This window comes from Bombus bifarius, unplaced genomic scaffold (genome assembly GCF_011952205.1).
Source record: "Bombus bifarius isolate JDL3187 unplaced genomic scaffold, Bbif_JDL3187 scf7180000008234, whole genome shotgun sequence".
NCBI classification, from domain to species: Eukaryota; Metazoa; Arthropoda; class Insecta; order Hymenoptera; family Apidae; genus Bombus; species Bombus bifarius.
In genome coordinates, this window is record NW_022884529.1 from 154,052 (window position 1) to 181,677 (window position 27,626).

General features: G+C 29.3%; 4 protein-coding genes across 18 annotated transcripts; 1 reads left to right on the plus strand and 3 right to left on the minus strand.

Annotated features, from left to right (window-relative positions):
* Window positions 1-3,631: 3,631 nt before the first annotated feature.
* On the minus strand, window positions 3,632-15,547 carry LOC117211454. 11 transcript variants are annotated; one of them, XM_033455352.1, is made up of 12 exons: window positions 15,308-15,547; window positions 14,855-14,900; window positions 13,511-13,652; window positions 13,078-13,206; window positions 12,809-12,975; window positions 12,007-12,223; window positions 9,165-11,939; window positions 8,607-8,984; window positions 5,954-8,506; window positions 4,626-4,746; window positions 4,209-4,525; window positions 3,632-4,013 (listed from the first exon to the last, which is right to left on the minus strand). In XM_033455352.1, the coding sequence occupies exons 4-12, from the start codon at window positions 13,202-13,204 to the stop codon at window positions 3,925-3,927; spliced, it is 6,744 nt and encodes a 2,247-aa protein (XP_033311243.1). In that variant the 5' UTR covers window positions 13,205-13,206; window positions 13,511-13,652; window positions 14,855-14,900; window positions 15,308-15,547; the 3' UTR covers window positions 3,632-3,924. The 11 variants fall into 11 exon arrangements, 10 of the variants coding, with proteins under 10 accessions (XP_033311243.1, XP_033311249.1, XP_033311247.1 ...); XM_033455358.1 differs by lacking the exon at window positions 14,855-14,900 and having other exon boundaries at window positions 3,632-3,983; window positions 4,209-4,456; XM_033455356.1 differs by lacking the exon at window positions 14,855-14,900 and having other exon boundaries at window positions 4,209-4,456.
* Window positions 15,548-16,054: 507 nt separating this feature from the next.
* Window positions 16,055-17,135, minus strand: LOC117211468. Its single transcript, XM_033455387.1, has 3 exons — window positions 16,980-17,135; window positions 16,364-16,524; window positions 16,055-16,284 (listed from the first exon to the last, which is right to left on the minus strand). Exons 2-3 carry the CDS (start codon window positions 16,522-16,524, stop codon window positions 16,215-16,217), a joined length of 231 nt encoding a protein of 76 aa, XP_033311278.1. The 5' UTR covers window positions 16,980-17,135; the 3' UTR covers window positions 16,055-16,214.
* A 934-nt stretch (window positions 17,136-18,069) lies between these two features.
* LOC117211467 lies at window positions 18,070-21,761 on the plus strand. 4 transcript variants are annotated; one of them, XM_033455383.1, is made up of 11 exons: window positions 18,070-18,428; window positions 18,500-18,548; window positions 18,783-18,971; window positions 19,061-19,300; window positions 19,383-19,622; window positions 20,114-20,209; window positions 20,280-20,548; window positions 20,633-20,731; window positions 20,871-21,135; window positions 21,206-21,450; window positions 21,534-21,761. In XM_033455383.1, the coding sequence occupies exons 3-11, from the start codon at window positions 18,831-18,833 to the stop codon at window positions 21,685-21,687; spliced, it is 1,749 nt and encodes a 582-aa protein (XP_033311274.1). In that variant the 5' UTR covers window positions 18,070-18,428; window positions 18,500-18,548; window positions 18,783-18,830; the 3' UTR covers window positions 21,688-21,761. The 4 variants fall into 4 exon arrangements, with proteins under 4 accessions (XP_033311274.1, XP_033311273.1, XP_033311275.1 ...); XM_033455382.1 differs by lacking the exon at window positions 18,500-18,548; XM_033455384.1 differs by lacking the exon at window positions 18,500-18,548 and having other exon boundaries at window positions 18,070-18,335.
* Window positions 21,762-23,338: 1,577 nt separating this feature from the next.
* On the minus strand, window positions 23,339-27,098 carry LOC117211465 (serine/threonine-protein phosphatase 2A 65 kDa regulatory subunit A alpha isoform). 2 transcript variants are annotated; one of them, XM_033455380.1, is made up of 10 exons: window positions 26,940-27,098; window positions 26,396-26,587; window positions 25,745-25,964; window positions 25,482-25,642; window positions 25,247-25,402; window positions 24,881-25,152; window positions 24,605-24,799; window positions 24,239-24,482; window positions 23,931-24,174; window positions 23,339-23,814 (listed from the first exon to the last, which is right to left on the minus strand). In XM_033455380.1, the coding sequence occupies exons 1-10, from the start codon at window positions 27,021-27,023 to the stop codon at window positions 23,810-23,812; spliced, it is 1,773 nt and encodes a 590-aa protein (XP_033311271.1). In that variant the 5' UTR covers window positions 27,024-27,098; the 3' UTR covers window positions 23,339-23,809. The 2 variants fall into 2 exon arrangements, with proteins under 2 accessions (XP_033311271.1, XP_033311272.1); XM_033455381.1 differs by having other exon boundaries at window positions 23,339-23,819.
* Window positions 27,099-27,626: the final 528 nt, after the last annotated feature.

A 27,626-nucleotide genomic window follows, 5' to 3' on the forward strand; every position in this document is an offset into this window, starting at 1 on the left:
TAATGTATACTTCATAAGATAAATATAACAATTATCATAATTCTAAAAGTATGCAAACAAAGTAACTTAAATCTTTTATGATATTTTATTTTTGCAGAAAATATTTGCAAATATTCGTAAAATATTATTTCTTTTTTATCACAAAATAATTATTGTAAAATTAAAACTAGAAATGTTGGTATAACTACAGAATGTATTTCTGTATTATAAATGTTCACAAAATCATTTTGATTTAACAAATGTGTATGTGAGATATCAAAGTAATTCATGAAACTGGGTATGATACAAAATAAGCAATTGCATCTTTTTATAACACATTTTTCATTATCTTTTAAGTTTATGGTAATAATTAATAACAAGAAAAAAACCTTCATCAATGTGTCTACAGTAATTATTAAAAGGTACAATTAGCAAATTACTATATTGTGTATCCACTTTGTGTAATAATAGGTAATAATATAATTGTAATATTTTTTCTCATAATCATAGCGCGATTTTCTTTTCACGTGCTCAATTGTTTTCTACAAATATAGTATTGTATCTAATTTTTTATTTATATATATATTTATATTTATATATCTATATATCCACTTGAATTATTATCAATTTACTTTTACTGCTATTTATATCAATTAACCAAATACTAAAAATACAAACGTTTTGCATAAAGTAGGTTTAAAGTCATCAAGTTTCACCTTAGAGCTGGTGATTTTAAAACGCATATTCATATATATATGATAGAATATTTGTGGCACTGCAAACAAAATTAAGGAGCTTGTAATGCATTCGTTATACATACATACAAATGAGCACACAAAAGTGAACATTTTAATTGGTATAATTATTATAGTCTGCATGAAAATGATGGTACATTATGTGTTTATGAAGCACACTATAAACACCAATTATTTATTGAGCGTTACAAATACACCATCTTTTAAAAATGTGTTGAATATCAACAATTGTTACATATTACAATCAACTTATGATCTTTGGTGTATCAGTATTATTTGTATTATAATACATACATATTATATATGTAATTATATGGCAGACAAACTTTAGAAGCTCCTTAATTATGTAAACATGCGAAAGATTTACTTATTTTTAAAATATTTATATTTACACGCAAAGCTTACTTTCTTTATAATCTATACAATCATATAAATGTAATATTCAATGATAAAATTGTAACATAATAGTTCCTAACTTATTTGCCTAGGTTTCAAGAGAATATTTTACATCGAAATTACAATTTATTTTTTTCCTGCTGGTTCTTAAATTGTATTATTAAATTACTATACTTTACATTTTACATTATACGTGATTCCGTTACAATATAGGACTGAATCAAATTAAAGGCAATTTAAATGTTCATTTCTTTATATGTTTTATATACAGCATAAATTCCCACCATGTAAAATAAGCATGCTATTATTTACAATATATGATTCAAGATCTATTGAAATAAATTTTGTTAAACAAGCAATGTTCTAACTAAATAATTTAACTAAATATTAAAAATAGAAGAAAATTTAACAAAATCATTGTTCAAAGTAGTACGATTTCGTTCATTGAATGCAAGTTTGTTAAAATTTTTCCTATTTAAAATATTATTGAATTCAGTACTCAACATTCATGTCGCAGAAATATTTTTTTAAATATATACTACCCGATAGCCATCAAAGCTTCAATAAGGAATATGAAGAAAATACTTTATTTAAGATTCTTCATGAAACCTAAAAATAATAAAGAGATAAAGAAATTTTGTTGGGGAAAAATAGTTTATCTTTCAAAATCTTTGAATAACTCTAACTCAAATTAGGATTTATTCATTTATGAAACAATACAATTTTGTGGAAAGTTTTATATAAAACAGAAATGTTAAAATAATCATAATATAATATTTTCTTCATTTCTTTATACATAACGGAACGTATGTAGAATTACGGAACAAACGAATATACATTACTAATGTGACATTCTAAATGCAGATTTTCAATATAAAAAATGCTATGATGGCTATCACAGGCTCATTTAAAAATTCTAGCTCTCAACTATATAATTTACATTTATACAATATAAAACTAGATTATCTGTTCACAAAAACAATTGTTCATATACAATAGTTCATATACATCACATACATACATATATAATACAATATATATGTATGCATACACATTTTTGCATATTTTAAGTGAGCCAAAAGGGTGCTTCTAGTGTACTCAGTGCACAATCACAAAAAGTAATTAATAATATGACAATGTTGCACAACTTGAACTATCGCTAATGTAATAAAAATTTAAACAGTTTCTATATGTACAATGAGGGTGCTTTTATATATCTTTACAAGAAGTTATTTACAAAATATATTCATTTATATATTACCTATCAAATTAACATTGTATTATTCGTTTTTCTATCATAATTATTCTTATTATTTCTATATATTTATGCACGATTTATCCCAACGTTTTGTTTGTTTTATAAATAAAATAAATCCGTCTTAATAACTCTACATTTCTGCCCTTTGCAATGTTGTGACTCAAGACAAACTTCCTGCTGAAAGACTATGTTTATTGAGGTGAAGAAAATAGAGATTTTGTAACACTATACATAACATAAGGATTCATTAAATTTATAATAATGCACGTATAGCTTTATCATTAGATAAATTTGTAGGAAAGTATGATTATTCTATAAATATATTATAGACGTTTCTTTTGTTATGAATATAAATTCAAGCAAGTATTCTAAATTCAATATAACTATTTATATAGGAAAATATTTACTATGCAAATATTAAATTTATAATGCAATGGAATACAGGATATAAATTAAATATCCTTAAACAAAGCCTGTCAGTGAAGTTGTCAGAGTTGCGACTCAAGCCCCACCAATCAATGAAATTTGTCCTTGAGAAATGTACATTATTTATGGCAGTACAGTCAGATTTTATTTTAATGCATTAAAAATTTGGACTTTCTTTTACCATTATTAATTCGTATAGATAATAACCAATAACCAAATAATAAATAATAATGGCTCTTGAAATGTAAAATTGGTTGTCCTTTATCGTTTATATAATCCTCTTTGATTTTAATTAAATAATGAATTTATTAATGGTTATTGCAATTAGTATTTTAATAAAGTAGTACTATACATATTCAATCTAAAAATTTTGAATATGTAAAATTTCGTACATGCTGATGATGTAACATAATTTACAAAATTACTATTAATAACGTCCAGTAATTAAAGACAGAATCATAAAAGTTTGGCAAAAGAAAGTTGCACATTAACTCGGCAGTTTTGGATCAGTTCAGTTACTTAGATTAAAGTATAATGCATTGAGCAGATTATTCTGAGTAACTAAACTTTGCTGTTTAGGAGTAAAGTGTAATTGAGAACGCTTAGACGGCAACAAAAAATAATGAAGTACTTTTTATTCCTTTTTTTTGCTTTTACGATGAGCACTTTAAACATTTAAAAACATAACAATGAAATCGTATCCTAATATTTAGAAATTTGTTTCAAATATTCCCGTTAGTATTATGAAACATAAAATTAATATACATATAATATTATATATATATAATATATATATTATATATATCATTATATATATTATTATATAATATATAATATATATAGTATAAAGTTTTATACATGTAACTTACTGAATCTCAGTGTATACTTCCTATTGCAACAAAAATTTGGAATACCATCCAGCACTCTAAACACAATACTCCTGTTATATATGTATATACAGCAGCATTGTGCGGTATTGACGCATGCATTTCACCAGGTGGGGTCCAGCCACACGGCGATCACATAACCACTTATAACAGATACACAATCAGTCGGATAGGCCTTGACGAGCGACGGTAGCTAATCACTGTCAAGGTCACTTCCCGAAGGTCATTTGTTTTCTCGGGATATTCGCCTCCGTTTTGCCTGCTCTGTTGCTTCAGCTGTTACTAAAACAATGTTCCCGCTGTACGAGGTGTCTTCAATTAAAATGGTATGTGAAATGTATAATTTATAAACAATAATGCGATAAATATTTATTAATATAAGAAGTATATATATTATGTTTAAATATAAGTTTATATGTAGTGGTACCAAATATATTGAAACATACTGAATATCTATTATTTCACTAATCATAAATTGTGTTTATAATGTATATAAACTTTACATACCAGCACCACTTCGAGTTTTTCGTCTAGTAATATCTTCTGTAGATCTAGATGCACCCCTTGTATTGCTTGCTGGTGTTGCCAGTGGCGAAGCTGTGTTCTGTCGAACAGATCTCCTTGTTGTTACTTCTCCTAAGGATTCATTATTGGATACGGATGTACCACGTAGCCTTTCCTTTCCAGCGGTAACTACCGTAGTTGTATTCGGTTGTTTGGTGGTTAACAAACGGCTCTCTCTTTGCACTCTATTACTGGCATTGAAATTTGATATATTACTGGAATTAATTTGACTGCCAGAAACAGTTGTGCTTGTATTTGTTCTAAAATAACAAAAATTTATTTACGTAGCGGGGCTCTCAAATCTCTGACATATTCAGATATGCACTGCTGCTAAAAGAATGCTGAACCGATGTTGCTTACTTTTGATCTTTAGACTTTGGAGAGGCAGCGGATGTTTCGTCTGATAATCGCATTCTTGCTTTTCCTACAGATTCAATCAATGGCTCATCATCAGACGAATCTACTTCTACCACAATGGGACCTAAAAATACAAAAATTTTTGTATCAAAATATTCAGGCCCGATTTCAAAATAATATTTATAAACGGCACAAAAGTAATTATTCATAAATTATGGAAAACATGACTGAGACTGAGACTGAGAAATGATTGAATACTTGTGTAGATCAAGTTATTATAGACAGTTATGCAAATATGTATTCATATAAATACAAATATATACAAAAAATTATATGTATAATCAAAACAGCTTCAGTGATTCAGCGTGAAACAGTTTAGAACGATCAATTGTTAGTAACACCTTTATTACCCTGTTTTTGGCAGTCTTTGTTATTTTATAGATCAATATAAACAAACAAACACATATTTAATATCTAAAGAAATTTTCTTATATATACATAGTGTTTCATGTAATTTTATCACCTGAAATATTTGTTTTGTTTTCAAAATCGTAAAAAATGTTTTGCAGGAGACGATAAATGGCGAAGACTGTTTTATTTTAGGTGGAAATATCTCAGAGATATTAAGATCATTCTTATTTGTATGCCTCATAGCACCTGTTAAGACGAGTTCAACGATCTAAGAGGTGCATTGAAGTTACAACAGTAACCATTAAAGATTCAAATTGTTTAACAATTTATGTTGGTTTGCCAACTAGTAATTCCCTTTATCTTGTCTCGTTCTCGCCCTAAAAACTTTGTTTATTTATTTTTCTTTTTTTAATTGTAGTAACTATTGAAAATTTACTTATTCTTTTTATGTTCTATAAAAGATTAAATATTTACTTGGGCCTGGTTACTGCCCGTTTAGTAACCAGATTTACATACATCAAAATAGCTGAACAACTTTCAACTGTGTCCATTTTGAACACCTTCCCAAGAAATGAGAGAAATATCTTGAAATACTTTGTAGAATAGGTCATTGAACTCACTTTAAAAACTGTTATCAGGTACTGATAAAAAAAGATAAACATCCATTTAAAAAGATGGAGATGACCTTAATATGTTCTTAGTATGTTCTTGACCACCTAAAATGAAAATCTTTGCATCACATGATAATCCCTACAAAACCATACGCCTTTCATAGGAAAAATGTTTTCATAACTCTAAAAATAGTGATGTTGTAGGTAATAAAGTTACATGACATACTTCGTACATAATATACCAATATAGGAGATAACATTACTAAATTACTGAATGGCAATATAAAGTAAGTAATATAAGATAAACACCTTTTTTAGCCTTGGCCAATATATTGAATCCTTTTTTTGACTGTTCTTCTTTGACAGGTACTTGTTTCTTTAAAGCAGCTTCATCAACACCCATACAAGCTTTTATAAGTTCTGCAGCATTCTCTGAACATTTTCGTTTTCCTGGCCTTGGTTGTGGATCATCAGCAGTGCTAGATGCTACAGAACTTTCACTTTCTTGGCGCTTCCTTTTCCCAACTTTTATTGTCGTATTAGGAGATAATTTAGATACTCCTAATTTAGGACTTGCTTTAGCATATGGTGATATACTGCGTCTCTCCTCTAATTTATTAGGACCATGAGGACTACTTTTTGGAGTTTTTACAATATCAGGACTGTTCAATTTCTGGGATCTAGTTCTTAAAGATCTTTTTTCATTGGTGTCATTTGGTATTTCTATTAGAAGTTGCTCCAGCAATGACTTTGGTGGTCTTTTAACATAATCATCTGCATTATTTGAAGTTAATCTTTCTACAAATTGTGTTTCATCATTGTCTTCTATACATATAACATCCTGTCGTCCTTCTAATTCTTGTTTTCTTCTACGTTTCCTTTTGACATGTTCAACATCACTGGAATCCACTTCTGGATTTTGTGCAGCTGGGCTTGGAGTCTCATCCCTTTGTAAAACTACTGGATTGGAGTACGTATACAGTGGTGGGGTAATTCTAATTGGCTGAGGATCTTCACCAAGAGGCGATTGAATACCTATGTTTATATCACTCGCATCATTTACAATTTTCTTAACCAAATCATCTGCAACTTTTTGAAGATTCATAGAAGGCTCTCTAACAGATATTTGTTGATGGCTTTGTACATTCGATTTTTGGTTTTGATCGGAACATTGTTCTAACTTAACAGGTGTTGCGTTTAAAGAAATGTTACAGCTTTTCGTACTATCTGATCGATCATTTTGCCTTGTATCATCAACTTTTTCATTGACATTAGATTCTACTTTGATTTCAGAACTAAAACTCTGACTACTGGAACATGAGTTATCTACCACCACATTAGCCTCATTTGTAATTGTAGTATCGAGTTTTTCTGTCTTTACCTTATTATAAGCAACATGATTTTGTATTACAGGCACACCATTATTATTTTGTCCATGAGGTTCATCATTTAATCTAATTGCACTATTACCATCTATGACTGTCTTTACATTATCTTCAGATACACTTTCTGGGGCTCTTGACACTTCATGTTTAATGTTCGTCTTACCCTGATCATGCTGGTTGATAGAAGGTTCTAATTTAACGCTACAACTGTCTTTTTCAGAAAAGTCATTTGTTTGTTGCTGTGCGCATTGCAATAAGTTATCACTACTATCCACAGTACTGGGTACAGAAGTAGTCACAATAGTCACAGATCCTGTCACTAGAGGGCTGGATACACTTTTATCAGTCACTTCTAAACTAGGAATCAAGTCACTATGACCACCAGTTCTCTGTGTTGTTGAAGTTGAGTTTTCACTAGATATATTTTTCATGTCATGTTCACTGGAATTTGATATATTGCGATTTAAATGATTTTCAAGATAACTCGCTACAGACACAGGACTTAACCTTTGCGGGCCACTGGACTTTAGAAGTTCCGAATGGGAATTTGAACACATATCACTACTACTAGTTGAGGAAGGCACGTTCTTATTGGTGATTGGTAGGGAAGATTCCCCTTGAACAGCAGTTTTTGCACTGTTTTGTGTTACTGATTCAGACGCTGGCCTATGCAAAGGAGATTCCCCTTGATTTGGTGATTTCTCTGACAAAGCATCCATTGACTCAATACCTGAATCTTCACCACCTCCTCCACTGCTGACTCTCTCTACATTTGCATCTACTCCAATTGCAATTGGAACTGTAGTTTCAAGTAATTTTTGCTTAACTTTCGCTTCTGTTACATTAATTTCTCCGACTGGTAAAGATGGCTTGCTAGAAGGTACATCAACACTTTGGGATCTGGGCACTTGGTCCACTGAGTTTCCTATTGCTGAACTTTGTGTAGTTTTCAGTAAACTAATTCTTTGCACATTATCAATCTTGTTTTCCACTGTGGATCGGTCAGGTTGCTTTATATGATTTTGAATCACTTTCTTATGACCAAAATGCTCTATTTTATTATGTCTGTTAATGGTAGCATTTGCATCACTTTTTGAAACCATATGGTGTTTTAATTTTTGATTGATTTGACTTTTTGCCATAATATTACAATTTGTTTTGCAATTATCCATTTCTGTTTTACTTTTTCCAGAAATAATCCTATTTACAGTTGACTGTGTATTTTTAATAGCGGTTTCTACATGTGTAGATACTTTGCCTTCAATATTAGTAGATGGATTTGAATCATTCTGTGTAGATATAGTTGGAGGTACTAACCCAGAATTTTCATTCTCAAATGATGAATTGCTAGTAGATTTTGTATTTATATTCGTGCTTGTATTTGTATTTGTGTTTGTATTTGGAACTGTACTGGCGGAGGAACATTCAGAAATGGTCTTCTGACTGTTAAAATGTGTAGCCTCTGCATCTTGAGATTCTGTAACATGTATAAAAAAATAATTAATTGTATGTATTTAATAGATAATATTAAATCAGTATATTTTAATTCATACACAAAATAAAATCATCAAATTCACCTCCTAAATGCAGATCTTTTTCATCCATTAAACTTAATCTTCTTCGTTTTTCTTGATTAATTAAATCCTTCTTTACACCATTTACTTCTGTTAATCGTGAAGCAACAGCATTCAAGGTATTTTTTTCAATGACGGATCGAGTAATTTCACTGTCGCTCGTTCTTCTGATTTCCCCTACTTTCTTAACAGTATTGAAATCATTGCTGGCTAAAAGTGTATCAGTTTTTCTTACAGATTGGCTTGAATCACCTTTATAATTAAGTTTTCTCCATTTTGCTTGGTTATCCAAAATTCTGCCACCAGACAATAAATTTTGTTCACGATGTAAACCATCTCCTGATTCTGATTTCTTTTTAGAATCTCTTCTTTTAGTTTTCCCTATAAAAAAGGAAATAACATTAGAAAATTAGTAATTTAAATACTAAAGAATAATAATGTTTATTATTTATATTACATTAATTTTATTATATTATATTAATGTTTATTATTTGATATCACGAAATATAATGAAACATAGAAGAAAATTTGTACAATAAAAACGTTATATATATATCTTACCTCCACCTATTTTATGCTCTTGTATGTGATTTTGAACATCTAATTCAACTTGAGCTTTTGTTAAAGATTGTTGTGTGTTCAATGGCTGGTTCAAAATAGTAGTTTTATGTTTTGAAGGGGATGGTATTCGACTGTTTAACGGTATATCATCGACATCACTACTTTTACTTGAACTCGGTTTTGTAACACCAGTTTGCACACGTACAACATCCATGGGTAATTCTTGTTTTAAGGCATTAGGTTTTGATACAACTGTTTGCAGTATATTATTTACTTTGCTAATAGAATTGGTGCTATTGATCATCGTGGAATTAGATAAAGGTAATTTAGATGCGGATGAAGTACCTATAATCATGCTTAAAGATTTCTTTTGCAACAACTTGTTCCCATCTATACATTCTTTCATTTTTTTCAATTTCCCCCGCCTTTTTATGTTAGTCGGATCAGATTCACCGTCTTTCAACGATTTCTTTTCCTTTTTCCTGATTTGTACTACCGAAGCATTACGTCCTCTTAAAGAAATATGTAACGGAGGCACTCTTGGTTCATCACCAGTCCCCGAGTTGGGAATACCAGTGCTAAACATTTTATTTACCGATTTATCGGCTTTCCTAATTGGTGGTGTGTTTACAAACGAAACATCAACTTTATAAGCTGGTGTAACAGGCTCAGACTTTTCTAACTTTAGCCTTAGTTTGATTTTTTCTCCAGGCATTGGACTTTGTGCGGTCTCTCTGTTAGATTTTATTCTACTATGTTTCAAACTTCCTTCACTGGCAGTAGATTTCACCGTGGTTTCGGAATCTGATTGATCCGTATTTGTTGTTGTATCATTTCTTCTTGAGAAATTACTGTCTGCATCGTCGTCGGAAAATATGGAATTTGATCGGTCATTCGATGGCGACGGAAAGGAAAAGAAATCATCTTGGTTGTCCACTGCACTCTCTGGTTCTGAATCCGAACTCTCACTAGGCATTGGTTCCAAATGCCCGGTTAAAGGGTTGATAAGAAACTGTCGTATTTTACCAGTCGACGTATATTCTGGTTCAGGCGTCTCTTCTTTAGGCTTAGGAGATTCGGATGTTTCAACCTTGATAGCAGGCGAAGTGACATTACTATTAGAAACATGATTAGCGTGAGATCCACATTGAGAAAAGGCACCTGAAACCTGATTCGTACTTGGCAGGCGAGTAGTATTAACCTGAGCACCTTGTGGAATAGAGTTATTTTGTGCGTTCCACGTGGTCCCATTAGCATTACTAGTTGTAGCCTGATAATTTCTGCTTAAAATATTTTGACTTTGTCCGTAACGAAAATCAGTCGTGGCGTTAGTGTTAACATTAATATTTTTAAGTTGATTATGATGTAATTGTTGTTGCACATTCATTACTTGATTTTGTTGCCCTAAATGGGACTGTGGTGGAACCTGCTGTCGCGAATAAGGAGGAGGGGTTTGCTGACGCTGATTATTTAAGTAACTTAGCCGTTGTTGTGGAACATTCATGCCTACTGACGAGTGCTGCATCAATTGTTGTTGTTGTAAAAGTGGTTGACTGGGCACGGGTGTAGATTGTAACGATGTATTTACATTTTGCGGTTGTACCAAAGATTGTTGTTGATTTGAAATCTGTTGTGTAAGCAGATGCGGAGTATTCATGTTTTGTTGTTGATTCAACTGTTGCTGTTGTTGAGTTAGAACTTGATGTTGCTGCTGTTGCTGAAGTAGTAACTGCCGCTGTTGCAATGGTGTTCGAATTTGCTGCCCATTTACTGGATGTCTAATTGGCAGTTGACCCTGTAATTGTACTTGTGAAGGTCTATAAGCCAATTCTTGTCTAATGGGAAACTTCTGCTGTATTTGTACTTGTGCATGCAATGGTGATGTAGATTGTTGTATTTGTCCACTAGCAGAAGCTTGATGTATTGCTTGCTGTGCTATATTTTGTGCAGCGCCACTAATTACATTAACTGGATGTTGTTGAGGAATAGTTGAAGGTTGATTAGCGTTAACAGTCGCAAATGCAGATGTAGAAGATTGAGACAAATCAGGAATGACTGTTGTTCCTCCAATAAGATCCTCTGTTCTAAGAGAATCTAAATTCGGTGGTGATTCGCTAGGTGAAGATAGATCTTTTCTTCTAACTGTTGGCTTTTTAGTGGGTCTCATACGATTAGTAAGTCCAGAATTATCGATAACTGGCTGTAAAATTTTTTGGCCAGGTATCACGTTGTTTGGATGCGAGGCAGCATCGTTTTGTAAAAGATTTACAAGAAGTGGACTGGATAAAGCAACTTGATTTCCATTACCATTTGAATTCCCTGCCAGATTATTACTGTTTGGTGACAGACTAGATGTGGTGGTAATTGGAGACTTGTACTGATTCGTTAACTGACCAACTGGTGCAACTGATTGAGTAGTAGTATGACCAGCAGTTAATGTTGTTACTGTCGCCAAATTCTCTTGAGCAGGATAAGGCGGTGGTGGCTGTACATGATGCTTAAATTGCATTGCATTTTTAATCGTTGTCGCTTGTGATTCACGACTATGTATCGCTTGGGCAGCGTGTGTCATACTGGCAAATGGGAATGGACCATTATAATTATTCCTAGGTGAAGCACTGGGATTAGTTACTGATTGATTTCCAGAGACACCAACGTTGCTATTGCCTGATGCTGACTGTACAGATTTTGTAAGGAAAGGTGGAATAGGATCACAGTCTGTAGGTGCAACTACATTTGGAGAACGAAACTGTGGTGCCTTTTCTGACGATGTGCCTAAAATAATATAATAAATATTAAAAGGAAGAATGTCTTAATTTTATAAAATATATAAAAAGCATACCAGCTGCAATTAGTTGAGCCACATTACGTAATGCTGAAGAAATGCTAGATGTATTACTTGGACCAGGTAAAGCTGTTGGAGGCTCACTGTCCACATTAGTTGTATTACTAGTGGATTCATTTTGAGATTTGGCACCACTGTCTTGTGAAGGTCCTGAACGTAATACAATTTCCTGTGCCTCTCCACTAAAGCGATTGGCTATCCTCAATGATATTACCTATTATACAATTCATAGTTTACATATTTTGTACATTTAGTTAAATTTCTTCAACTTTTATCCTTGGAATACAAATAGCAGGAACCAATGGCTGAATCAAATGCAACTATTAATTATGTATTAAATGTATAATACTGTTATAGAAGACATGAAAAGTAAGACATTAAGAATATAAATTATAAGTAAATAATATTTATTCTTGTTTGGTATTTCTAATATATAAAATTGTAATATTCTGAAAAAATGTTCAATTACAGATATAATTTTTGCAATTACTGCACGTAGAATTATATTTATTGTCATTTTTAATGCGAATCATTTCCAAGGTCACCTTCATTACATTTATCATACTTTTCTGAAAAATACTATCTTATATATTTCAAAAATTTAATAGCACTTCTTGCAATGTTCCTAGTTAATAGAGTATTTGCCATTTCTTATAAAAAAAATGAAAGTACTGAGACAATTTTTTCTAGTATAAAATACAAGTAATGTTATAATATCTATATCCTAGGTCTTTGTTAACTCAGCCACTAGCATACAACTATATATACAAACTGATTCATATTAAATAACAGATATTACCTGATCTCCTTCAACCTGCACTGAAAGAATTCCAAGTTGTGTGAGGGTTGAAGAACCCTGAGCTGCCAATTCTCGAAGACGTAATGCAGCTTCTCTGGGTATTGAAAATGTGACTCTGACAGAATTCCATGGCTCTACCTTGTTTACTCTTAAACCATCTCCTTTGTCTATAAATCATTAAATATCATACATTGTATTGTTATACACTGTGTTCAATATTAATGGTATTTCTAAATTTAAAATTAAAAACTGTTATCTGTAAAAATTACCTTTGCAAAGCAAAGATTTAAGATGGTCAACAATGATTTTAAATTTGTGTGGAAATTCTGGATCTTCTAAATTACCTTCACACGTTACAACTGTTTGAATTAGATCACCATCACTATCAGCCGCCATGACTACAATATATACAAATTTATAACCTAATTATATATGCACATACAAATATAAATAAAATTCATTTCAAGTTTTATAAACAAGTTTATTATCATAATTAAAAAGAGAAGGAAGGGTACAGAAAGACAGAGAAAGAAGAATTTAAAAGTAATACATTTCCCTATAATAAAGAATTAATGTGTGTTATTATATTTTCATATTAATTGAATGAAAAAAAGTATTGTTTAACAAAAAGATAAACATTATTAAGTTACATTAAATTATACAGTACAAAATATATAATTTCATATAATCTGTTATACTTACCAACCACAAATCACATAACTACCCAGAGAGGTTACAAACGCCTCAGGGTATCACTACAATATGTGGTGATAAGATGTTTGACTGTCGGTTTCAAACCGACAACTCCAAACCACTCCAGCACTAATAAATATGCTTATTGTTTCTGTAAGATAAAATAATGTACTTTTATCAGACAAAATTAAATAATAATTTATTTAATTTATCTTGTAATATAACTGTGTTTAAACAATTTAGAAATATAAAATGTTATCAAAAATGTCAATTTGTAATGTCATAAATCTACCTTGACATAACAAAATAAATTATTTCATATCTATATATGGTATGACATGGCATATGTAACTTACACATTATAATGTAAAAATTGTCCAATATGTAATTTAATTTGGAAATTATAAATTATTTATCAATAATTACATAAACTTTTGAAATATATGTCATTATTAATTTCTCATTATTAATTTTTTTATGAAAAGTTTTTATTTCATTAAATTTTATTAATATATTGCTTATATAACTTTACTCATTATGTATGGAATTGCATTAAAGTGGAAATAACATATATATGATTATAATCTGAAAGTAACAAATAAATTAATTAATTAATTTTCAATTAATTGGAGTCAATTATAAATTACTACAATGTGCAATAGAAGTTACAACAATTTATAGTCATTAATATATATAAATATGAAAATTAATTTCAAATTATAACTCTTACGAAATAAAATCATAATGAAGCTTCAGAAATACATGTTAAATTAAGATACTAATATACATATATATTATAATACTAATATATTAATTATAAATATAAGAAAATAAAAATAATTTGAAATATATAAAATATATTAAAAATATTAATAAAATAGATATTATTATTAGTATTGGTTATTTAATACAATTTCGTTTTGTTATATCAACAAATGACAAATTATAATACATATTTATAATATATATTTATACAAATATGACTGTAACAAAATTACAAAAATGAAAAAATTTTATAAATATTCATGCAGAAATATCTAAAAATGGATAAATTGAATCAGGTTTGGCCAAATGTATGGGAATAATAAGGGAAAGATTGAGTATAATATCAAAAACAACGAATAAAAATGTAAAATTGACAAGTCGAAACAAAACAGGAACGAAAACATAGTGCATAAACAAAAAGTGAGGCCAATGAGCATTACTAGGTTATAATTTGATCGCGATTTTTGCCAAATTATAGAGATTAACGAAGAAAATACAAAGCTACCATCAATTGCACTATCGATATTTACCGAATCGACAAACATGCGATGAAACATAAACGATTTTGAATCAAATTTTACTACTCACGAACTGCAATTAAAATCTTTTGGGCCACAAGCCAGGGGCACAACTTCTATGTGGAAGAAAATAGGTTATAGAATATTTTTTTCAACCAGACATAAAATGTAAATTGTCGCGCTAATCGGAATTTAGTATTCTGGTGAGAGATTAGCTGATTTTGGCAATTTTCATAACGTTTTTTGACAAAATAAGGCATACTGAGCACTAGATATCGGGGGGCCACCATTTTGTCCGTCGGGGGAGGTGTACGTGAAGTGGGCTCAAGCATGCTCAAGATAGACCGTCAAAAATCTGAACATTTTTATTTTGCAGCTTTTTTCTATACCTCGTAATTACATATGCTTACCGAAAACAAAGTTAAAATTCGATAATGATTAGTATGGTAGCCAACGAGCCTCACTTCAGTCTTTGCACAGAACGATTTCATACCGTATGAACACAAGAAAATTTTAACGTTACCCCATTTCTTTCCAACTTCGTGCGGGATTTCTCGCGTTGAAAATGCACGGAGCCACACCACAAGAGCACTAATTTTAATCTAAAATATACCGCGCAAGTCCTACTTCACTTTTTGCACATAGCGCGCGGTAGAAATCACGAAAAAACTCGACATAATCGGTAATATAAAGGGACAAGTCATAAAACGCCATGAACAATAACAAGGAGCCGCCATTTGCAATGCGAACAACTGACATGCGCAAATCAATCGCGCGGAGCATACTGGGTATTTGTGAGGCGCCATCTTGCCAATCTTAACATTCGAGTTTCCTAACCTTTTATAGTTTCAAATTTATTGAATCTATTTATTTATTTATTATTATATTTATCAGCCTCATATTTCTAGAAATCTAATACAATAAAATAATTTATATAGTCCTAATATGTGATAGGGAAAAGTATTTATTACAGTTTCTAGTGTTGTATAAAATGAATTTTTGCTCTTATAAACAAGTATATAATTAGCTTCAAAATTAATAGTTTTGAAATAATAAATTATTAGATAGTTTTAATATTTTGAATATTTAACATGAGAAATAATTAAAATTATTTTATATTTAAACAAAAGTCACTAATCTGTTAAGCTTAATAAGAATTAAGCAATTCAAGTTATATCTTGAATTATTATAAAAAAGAATGATAGAAATAAAAATAATTATGTTCATATACCACAAGCAATAGTTTAAACCAAATACACAATCTTTTATATATAAAAGTCCTTAGATTTATTTAAAACATAGGAGTTTCGATATTATGTAATTATTTTATATAACATTTATTCACTAAATATGTATATAATTTCTTAAATAAGATTTTATTAATCCCATTACTATTTTATTAGTCTGCATTATATATATTTGTATTATAATTATGGATTATAAGATTCCATAAGTCCAGCTTCGTTCATTCTTTGCAATGATTTCATTGGATCATATGTTCTAGAACATAATAGAATATATTAATAAATGTATGAGAAATAAAAGCAAAATATTAAAACGTTTAAGATGTTTCAATTACTTGTAAAATTCTTCAACTTTCCGTTCATATACATCAGAAACAAGCGTTTTCCATGTTATACCAACAGTAGCACAAAGTACTGTCACTATCCCTAAACTTTTCTTAACTTTTGACACATGAAGATTACGAAGTTGAGGTTTTGGTAATCTTCCTTCTGACATCTGAAATATTATTTTCACATAATAATATATGTACTACATACATATTATGTAAATATAATTTTAAATATGTATTTCCTTTTACAAGCAAATATTTCTATATGATGGACATTTTAATAAACATTTTTACAGTCTGTTATTACCATAAATATTAACATTATTTTTCCATGATGTATTATTAGTCAGTTTAATCAATATGATGTTGATTAATAAAATTTATGTATTAGATAATAACATATAATACTTAGAGAAAAATATATTTTAGGATAGTGAAGCAATATCTTAACGCTTAGCATATTATATTAAAATAGTTGAAACATCTATAGTTTAAAAGCAATCTTAGTACAGATATGAAACATATTACATAACATTCGATACCTTTCCTATTTACATAAAAATGGCAATTAATTTAATTGTAAAATAAGCAAAGATCATTAAAGAAAAGATTGTTTACATACTTTAATAATGCAAATTATACACTATTCCACTCAACTCCAAGCTATATACGTATTATACTTTGAAGTCACGTCGATATTGTATCAGCCGGAACCTCTTGTAAACCATTCGTAAACTGACAAACTGTGAACTATTAAACTGTAGATGCGTTCTGCAATCAATCCTTTATAACCCATGTGATTTTTAAATTTCAATTAAATGAAACTTTTCTTATATAAACTAAAAAAAATATCTTTTATCGTAAAAAAAGCATTTGTTATCTTAAACTCAAAAATAAACCGAAATAACTGTGAATATAAACTTTGTATATATAATGAAATGTCTTTTAAATATTATATAATATTCTTACTGTAAATTTATCATAAGATTGTTTAAAACGTAAAAGTATATATAAATATTTATCGTGATATCTTTTTTAATTGTACAATTTAGCAATTTTTGGGAGAATATAGTCTGTTAAGAGTGTTTGAAAAGTAAATATTTTAAAATGTTTGTGGCGAAATAAAAATAAAGACAGAATGAGTTTGCATAAGTATATTTTTTACAAAATTAAGGAAAATAATATACATGTTTCTATGAAAGGATCTAGTCCATAGACGAGGTATAACATAGAGCTAATAGTCAATGCATTTTTGTTATATGATTTAATGATTTCGTGATTCTTAATTTCACAAATTTATCACAAAATAAGATCAGAGCATTAACAGCAATTGAAATTAAAACTCCAGTGCATAATGAAAATAATTTTATTTGGAAAATATATATAGTCTGGTTCGCTAATCGTATGTTTTTCCAAAATGTTTACATAATCAAATTATATCGTGAAATATCTACAAAATTTAAGAGTGTTTTAAAAATGTACAAAAGTTATTCATTGATTCACATATGTAGGATATGTCTAATATGTAATACTTCTCAGTCAACAGTAGTATGTATGTTGAACAAGGACATTTTATACCTTGTTTATACAAAATACAAGCTCTTTGGTATAGCCACAGATAAGACTAAAATGGTAAAGAAGTTTATGGTTTACAGGCTTCTAAAACATGCGACGCAAAAATAAATAGTAGATATCAAATCTATCTCATACCTGGTTTATGCTTGTATTATTATTATTAAAGGTGGATGTATGTGAAAGAAAAACGAGATCACTTAATTTGCAGTACTAACAAAGAACATTATAATAATTAAGTGTATTCGTTGGTGATGTGTCTTCTTTAATGGTTTAATTACCTTTGAACTTTGAAATGCTAAGAAAAGATTAGTGACAGTAACTCTTGCGTTTTATCTAATGTCAATATTTATTAAAAATGCAGTAAGCAGTAATAGTGATAGTTGACGAAGAGTTAAGTTGTTGCGTAGGTATATAGTTACGACTACACTTGGACTGTCTCATTACATCTATATGAATAAAAAGCACAAGTGTCAAGGGTGAATTGTTTGATTTATTCGTAAGTTTGGATTATATCAAAGTGATGTTTCAATTTTTTCTAGCTTATAATGTTTTTTTGTTACTTTATAGTTAGATTTATAAAACTGTTTGTGAATATTATTTATGGACTAATTTTGTGGTACGTAATATAACAGTTTGTGTAATTTAATTTATGATATACTATCCTTTTCATAATATTTTTTGTTTACATCTGTACTATTCATCATTAAAAAAGTTCATCAAAAAATTTTTTTTTCTTTGTGCTATTTCATAATATTATTAATATTATAGATTTTGTAATCTGACATTTTCTTGTTTGTTATTTTTTTAATATTTTGGAGATATCTATATATTTGCTTCTTATGTTTAACAGGTTCTTGTGACGACTGTGTAAAAACAGTCAGTCTTACATACTGCGATCATGGAACAAATGATTGCTCTGAGTACTCAAAATCCATTAACTTTATTAGTAAAGTTTGGGATGATGGCTTGGAATGATACTTGTGGCAATGAGAATTGTTCTGGACATGGAGAATGTCATAATGGTACTTGTTTATGCGAGGTAATATTTTAATTGTAATTCATTATAATTAGATAATATTTAGTCCATTTCTTGTACTTTTGACTATAGTTTTTATGTTTTTTTCATAGATTCAGTTTGATGGACTAGAATGTCATGTTCCAAATTTAAGTTACTACATTGCATTCGCAACTATATTCTTTATGCTGGCATTTGTATGTCTAATACAACTGATTATGTGTATCATCGCAGAATGGCAGAAAATGAAAGCACCATCTTTTCTTAGAGCTTGTAGAGTCACAACACAAAAAGTTTTATATTTTATTGTATTTCTCGCATCATTGATAAGAGGAGCATATTTTACATCGCCGGTAAATATTATACAAAATGTATTATTAAAGATCTTAAATCTTCTTTAAATAATGATAAAATATTAAACTTATCTTTTGATAGACTGCATTTAAAGAAGGATGGTCCAGAAGTTTATTATCTGCATATTATCCACTTGTTTTAAGTGGATCCTCTTTAATTGTTTGTTTCTGGGCTGAAGTATTTCACTTAAGAAATATGTCATGGGACAAACCACAGTTTCTTTCAAAATCATTCATAGGTTTTGCTGTGTTTAATGTATTAACATACTCTCTGCTTTTAGCAGAATTTATTGTTACTCAAATATATTCCCAAGAAGATCAGGTGAATTAAATAAAAATATATATAGTAGTGAACTTTTAACCACTTGCGCTAGAAAGAAGTGTCACGCATGTCAAGATGCTTTTGTTCCAAAATCGTCAGTGACGTGTATACCACGTCGATAGGTATTTCTCGCAGAAATAAAAATGATGTGTGCCGCACGTCGACTAACAGTCAGATCGTTCGTTTGTAATAATCTATCATATAGTAGTAGATTATTAATAAATAAAATGCTATTGTTGCCGTGAGTATTTATTGATATCCATATAAAATTCTTTATGTAAGACCCTACCAATGCGCTGAGACACTGCTTAAAAGATTGCACTCGCAGACGTGGTGAGGCGACAAAGTAACATGTTATATTGTAGCGCACGGCACGCGCAACTGTGAGTTTATTGGTAGCGCAAGTGGCTAATTATTTTTTAGTTCCTAGGTAATCTGTTACTACACTATCAGTAATTTTAATTCATTATACTCAAAATGATCTTTTTCAGAGCTTTTACACCCATGTTTTTAATGGTTGCTATGCAGTGCTCTTGTTTATTGTTGTGATATTTTTCTTAATTTATGGAGTGGAAGTGTACTTTAAAGTAAGTTTTTTGAAATTTTTATTATAAATAATGAATAAATAAGCATTCTATTAAAGTAACTTTGTCTTAGATTCGAGGTGGTTTCTTGAATGATTATCAAAATAGTACAATTTTGAATAAACGTACAGTCTCTGATTTAAAAGTTAATGCTGAAGAACAAGTTACTGCAAAATTATTTGATCCAGTTCCAAGTACATCACAATTATCTCAAGTGCAAGAACAAATAAATATTTCTCAATTGCATCAGTCACGTGTAGGATTATTATCACAAGCTTTCATGTTATTTATTATTGTTGGATTTTTATGCAGTGAAACACTTAGCGAATTCTGGAAAGCAAAGTAAATATGAAGATAATGTCTTAATTGGATATAATTACATTCTTTTATACTTAATAATTATTCATTACATATTTTTTATTACAGAGTTCCTTTATATAGTAGGAATTGTCATGATATTGTTTTCCGTATTATTGAAGTAGGCGTAATATTATGGTTTCCATGTGTGCTATGGAATTGTTTTAGGTTTGTATTGTGTATTATTTATTAATAAATAATATAATAATATAAAAGTATGTTGATATAAAATTCCATAAACATGCTATTTTAATTTTTTGTTATTTTGATTATTATTTAAATATAATTATTTTTCATTTCATTTTAGTCCTGAACAGCTGTGGATTTTAAATCCGAAGCGTCTTTTGAAACGATTAGATCATTCGAAATACATGAAAGAAATAGAATTACAAGATAAAAATGCAGAACAAGATACTGCACTTTTTTCGGATGGAACATCAATTAACAGCAAAGATTGTTGGATCTGTTACGATAGTGAAAGGCAAGATGCTGGTCCATTAATACAACCTTGCCAATGTAGAGGTGATGTGAGTGCAGTTCATCACAATTGTTTGCGCCGATGGTTGGTCGAGGTAAAATATAAAATATTTTCATTTTGTAGAGGTACTTATCATGTTATCATATGTGCACTATGCATTTCAGAGTTCTATAAATGCTGACAGTCTTACTTGCAAAGTGTGTGGTACAAATTACAATGTTGAACATGCAAGTAAATTGGACTGGCAAAATGGTATAACTTCTCGTCATTGTTTGCAAACTATGGCCATTGTCACAACCATGTGTGGATCATCAGCTGCTGCTTGGACTCTCATTCAATTAGTAGAAGGTCCAATTATCAGAATGCTTGCAGCTGGTACTGCATTGTTGATTATGTATGTTTGTATAAGGTAAATTATTAATAAATATTGATATTTATGTTCACTCTACATGTATCGTTATATATTATATTTATGAGAAAATTTATTTTTAGGTTTTTAAGCTTAAACACAGTTGTGGCATATCAACGTGCCAAAATTTCATCTTTAAATATTATTAGTTCTGATAGTAACGGAAATGCACATGTTTCAACTATTAGTCATACAGTTTGTGTAGACTTGGCAAAATCTGAAACAGCCACGATATAATCGATATTTGATCATTAATGATGTAAGGTATATTTTGTCTTTATTTGTAAGAAAATTTAGCAAACAAAGCTAGAAAGAAATTTTTGCAATTACATGCATGTAAAAAGTATGCAAAATTGCATATATCATACATTGAACATTTTTCTACCATTCTTTATCTAAGAGTTAATGTTGGTAGTTATTTAACGAATTGTGGAAATCACACAATAATCTACTACTCTTTTAACAATTAGATTCTCAAATATTTTTATGGTTTACAACTAGTCTGTTAATAAGTTACCATAAATTTAAATCTTGTCTATTACTTTCAGTTTTGGCAACAAATATATACTTTCATTATTCAAAACAATATTTTTAGAATGGAAATGAAAAAATAATTTTGAAAAGAGCATTCTTTTATATAAAAATTATATATTGTATATTATTTAAGCAAAATAGTTTAGTTTTGAGTTTGCAAATATGTAACTTTAAATTTAGATTATAAATTGAGATATGCAAAATGGTAATAGTTGAAATAAATATAATTTTGTAGAATGGAATGTTACCATTATAAAAATAACGAGCACATATCTAATTTTATGTTGTTTTTGAAACTAATATGCTTTTTGGTGTAAGAGTGGAAAAACAAAATGTTTTCCTTTTACTGCAGCATTAAATGCACATAATTGGCTCAATGTTTATTGTGGAATGTTATAAGAAAAAATATAATATATGCAATAGTATATGCGATAGATCATTCTAATTATAAAAATTTGTTTATGACATGAACGCGCAGTTTGCATACGTACTACATGTATGGTTTTATGAAATCCAGAAATATTATGAATAATGATAAATATTTTATAAATAATTCATTGACGCGTGACAGTTCCAAGTAAATAAAATATGAATTGTTTCCGCGATATATGAATTTCATGTTTGAAAATACTCGTATTTCATATGTCTCTTAGTTTTATAGAATGTATATATAGTATCATAATTAACGAGTGATATATATTTCCATTTCTTGGAAAGAAATATGTTATGTAATATTGTAATACTAACAATCATTCTTCGCTGCATTTTTTGTAGTAGTACAAAAATATTCTAGTTTTAATAACTTATTATAAAGCTAACATGCTATTACGCGCGGGGTAGTTTTACTAATAACTGTTAAAAGATATATTTGTAAGTGTTAATAATTAGTAATCCCTTGTTAAGTAATACTGATAAAAGTATCTGTTTAATGTAAAGTGTTAAACTATTGTGATCAAAAAATAACATTATCATATATATTTTTTTATTATAAATCGGCTAATGTAAGAAATTTATATTGAAAGTATATGTTGTTTAAACAATTATATTATAAATTACCTTATATTATAAATATGTTTAAATTTAATTTAACTAATTTATTTTTCAAAATTCTAAAATTCAAAATTTTTGATATATGTTATCATTTCCATTGCCCTGCGGATGAAACTTAAGCATGTTGTTTTCTAATACATTATTTGATAGAACTAAAAAATACTATAGAAATGTAAAAAAACTATAAGTAAATATTAATATCAGCACTATAAGTATATTCAGGTAGAGAAAAATAATAATAAGCGCGAAGATACAGACTGTACAATGTCCAAGTTGATTATTAAATAAAAAGGCCAAAATAAAATTACATTATTCATTGTTAATTTTATTGTTATGTTTACAATACTTAACAATGTTATGTACCAAATTAAAATACTGATTATTAAAAGATAAAGTAATTTTTGATCAATGAATGTGGAAGAGCAGATTATAATGAAGTGTCTGATTTTAGGAATGATTCTGAGTACCTTTTATTACTATATTATTTTTTAGATCATTATTTAGGTACGTATAAGGAATACATTTTACCAATTAAATTCAATATTTAATAATAAGTAATATAATTATAAATATACAGATACAACAGAATTTAAAATATCGTTTAATATGAACTACTAATTTCATATTTATATTCTTTTCCGACATTAGATCTGCTCTGACTGTGCAATAATATTACCTGTTGCCATGTGTAAGTGTAAATGTTTGCTCCAGGTTACTTCTTGAGACTGAGGTTCTGTATATTGATGGATAAATTTTAAATGCAGTTTTTTTTTGTTCAACCTACGCTGAAACACAGTATGTATTCTATACAAAATGTAATTTAAAAGTAATAAATAAAAATCACAGATTTTTTCTGAAGAGTAGTATTGTATGAAATAAAATAATAAAAGTTTTACCTGCGATGCCTGCAATTGCTTCCGAAGCAAAATATTTGACATCCACGTCACTGTCTGTATTGAGCTTATCAAGTACAGGTTTTACTTGAGCTTGTACAGCACAAGGTTCAAGATAAGGTCCAATTTTTTGAAGAGTTTTAGCAACATTAAATCGTACATTAGCAACATTATCAGTGGCCATTCCTAAGACAGTCGGAAGCATCACCCTCGTTGTTATTTCTTGACCACATACTTCTGCCAATACCTAGGGAAAGCGAATGATAGAAAAATTATAAATTACTATATAAAAAATGAAATAATTTACTTACATTGATGCAGAATAAACATGTCATTCTGTGAAGATAGTTTTGATCCCTTGACATTGCTAAAACCTTAGGTATTACAGTATTCTGTGCCCATTCAGGGCCGAATTTTTCTACCAGTTTTTTCAAGTTTAACGTAGCTGCCTCTCTGATGGCATAAACGTGATCTACTAACCAAGTCATACATAAGGAATTTAGTTTTTCATCAAAGAATTCTACCCCAAGTTGTCCAGCTAGCAATGGCATGTATCTAGGACATATAAATAAATATATATATATATATATATGTACATTACACTTTACATTATATAAAAAAAGTTTAATTTCAATAATTTCTATATTAACATCATAATATATTTGAAAAATTCTTACTCTATGATGGCATATCTTACACGCCATTTCGAATCTTCGGCTAATTCTACAATAGCTGGTAGAAGAGATTGTGAAAGTTGTTGTATGCCAATAACTTCGTTAACACATTCTAAATTGCTGATAATATTTAAGCGAACTTCTGAACATTCATCTCTGAGTTGTGATAAAAATAATGGTAACAAATGTTCGATTGTACTGCAAATTTAAGAAATTTAGTATTATTATTACATTATTTCAAACATATTTATATAATTAAATAAATATATATATATTTACTTGTATTTTCCAAGTATTGGACTAAGACCCATTATAACACTCGCTAAAGCTGATTTTACATGTTGGTTTGGATCTGATACAAGTTCTTTAACTATTGGTAATATTTGTGTCATAATGATAGATTCTTGATTGGATTTATCAAGATTCTGGCAAAAGTCGCGCACTTTGTCAGCTGCTGCAGCTCGAACTTCAGCTTCGATATCTTTTAATAGTACTTGAAATGCTGGTACAAGATCTGTTTTTGTAATTTCTGGACCTACAGCTTTTTGAAGCTGTAAATAAAAATTGAAGTTGATTAAAATTAATCAAAATTAATATTATTTAAATATTTACTACAAATAAGAAAAATATGTAAATATAGCTTACATCTGTGAATTTATCTGCGACCATATAACGTACACGCCACGACTGATCACTTGCACATTGTCTAAGTGTAGGCATAACTAATTGCTCTACATCTTCTTGTGGTAATAATGCTGCAATGCTAACACAAGCTTCAATTGCCAAGAGACGTACTGAATCCTATAAAATATGATGTAAATATTAATGATATGAATATTTTAAAATTAATAGAATAATTGTTTGTTATGTATTATCTTACTTGTTCATCTTGAGCCAAAATAACAAACATCGGAATTAAATCTGCCTTTACATATTCAATTTCCATAACTTTTGCAAATTCACCTAAATGTGAAGCAGCAGATCGTCGTGCCATTGGAGTGTCATCTTGACATAAGTTACGGAAGTGGTTTCGTAAACATGCTAAAAAACAAAAAGAAGAGGAAGACAATTTATATTTATATAAGGAAACAGAGAACAAATCTTTTTATATTTCCTAAAATCTAAATTATCTTTATGTTCTACCTTTAACTGATGGATTAACACGTTGGTAGCAGACACTAAATAAACCACATGCTGATGTTCTTGATGTAAACCAATCTCCTGTTGCCAAACGATGTATCAAAGGAACAAATTGCTCCTCCAAATCTGTTGAGCTATGTTGAGCAGCAATAGTTCTTAAAGACTCCACTGCTTTATCTCGAACTACAGTTTCTTCAACTGTTGCCAAACTCTCCAGAGGTTTCTGTATTAAAATAAATTTTTATTACAAAGTTTACTAATAATGAACTTTTTGTTAAGTATTATCTTAAATATCTAAAGTATAATCTTAAATGTCTCAAGCTAAATGTTATCTCTATTGTAATCAATTTCTTTTGTTTCAAGTATACAATGATAAAAATAATATGCTAGCATTAATGTTCCAAAGTAATTATCTATTATTTGAAACACTATATGCATATGCATAATTATGCAAACATGATTTGTTATAATATAGCACATGCTTTATATGAATTACAATTATGAAAAATGATTCTATGACAATGAAAAAAAGTTAACTGATTTAATATCTATTTACTGGATTAATTACTAACTTATATACTGTATACAGGCGTCTTTTGTCTAAATATTATTGTTAGTTCAGCTGTTGAATGAAAAATAAATAACGATATATACCAATAAACAATGTACATATTCTGGACCTCCTACAAGAGGAGTAAATTGTCCAAGTTGTTCTGCCAAAGCTAGCAGAACTTCATCCTCATCATACATAGACTCAGTTAGAAATGGTATTAATTCGCTGCGTGTTCGTTCAATGCCTAATGCAAGGGCAATCGTAGATAATTTCTTTATTGAGTTCAGCCGTAACTGTAACAAGAAAAATTCCATAAATGTGCAGGTCAACCCTCTATGATTCACTCATTATCATCACCAATGCCTCCCTTTTTCAAGTAACAAAATATATCTCTCCAAATTGAAGTTTTGAATTTTCAAAGCTTTTAACGTGAGCATTGTTATACAAATAGATCATAATATTGAATGTATTGATATTGAAAAGAGAATATTTAGGATGACAGGAGACTAAAGGAATACTCTATCGAATTGTACGCTACCACTGTAGCCGCCTTGACACTCTGTTTTTTCTAGTGACTGCAGGCGGTACAGCAAGTCTATTACTTTGCAATTATAAAATATAGATTTCGAGCATTTTTAGAATCACCTGTACATCTTCGTTTTTTAGTTCGTCGATCAAAACAGCTATCGGATAAAGACTGTCGTCCGTAGTAGAGTCGCTCGCTGCCATTTTGCTGCCGATCACACCAGAGCTTGGAAACTCCCGTGTGTTCAAGTAGTGTTCACATTACTGCGCCATCTGATGGTTGTTACTATTACAGAGAACTAGCGGCACATGTAAAATCTTTTCTTCGTCTTCTTCTTCTGCGAAAGAAAAATCTATTCTGTCACATATTTCATCTCGATTTACAGTAACGTTTGAATTATGTTTAATAAATCAATTTACAATTACTTTATACTTTCAATGGGTTCGTATGTTTTAAAATAGGGTGAAATGACTTTTTCTTTTTATTAGGTGTCAAGAAGTTTGCATATTATTAATGACATTTATCTTCTATTGTATGGTCCTATCTTATAATTTTATTTTAAAGAAATAATAATATAATGAATTGCAAAACATAAAAGATGATAATTTTTATATGAATATATGTTTGTACCATAATCAATTTTTTAAGATTATATAATAGTATATATATATATATATATATATATATATAGGTTTGATTTTTTGTAAGTGAAATATGAAACATAATAGAAAGTGTTTCATTGAAAAATGTTTTATAGCCACTACATTCACATCCTTGAAAACATAATATTATCATCTTTTTCTTCT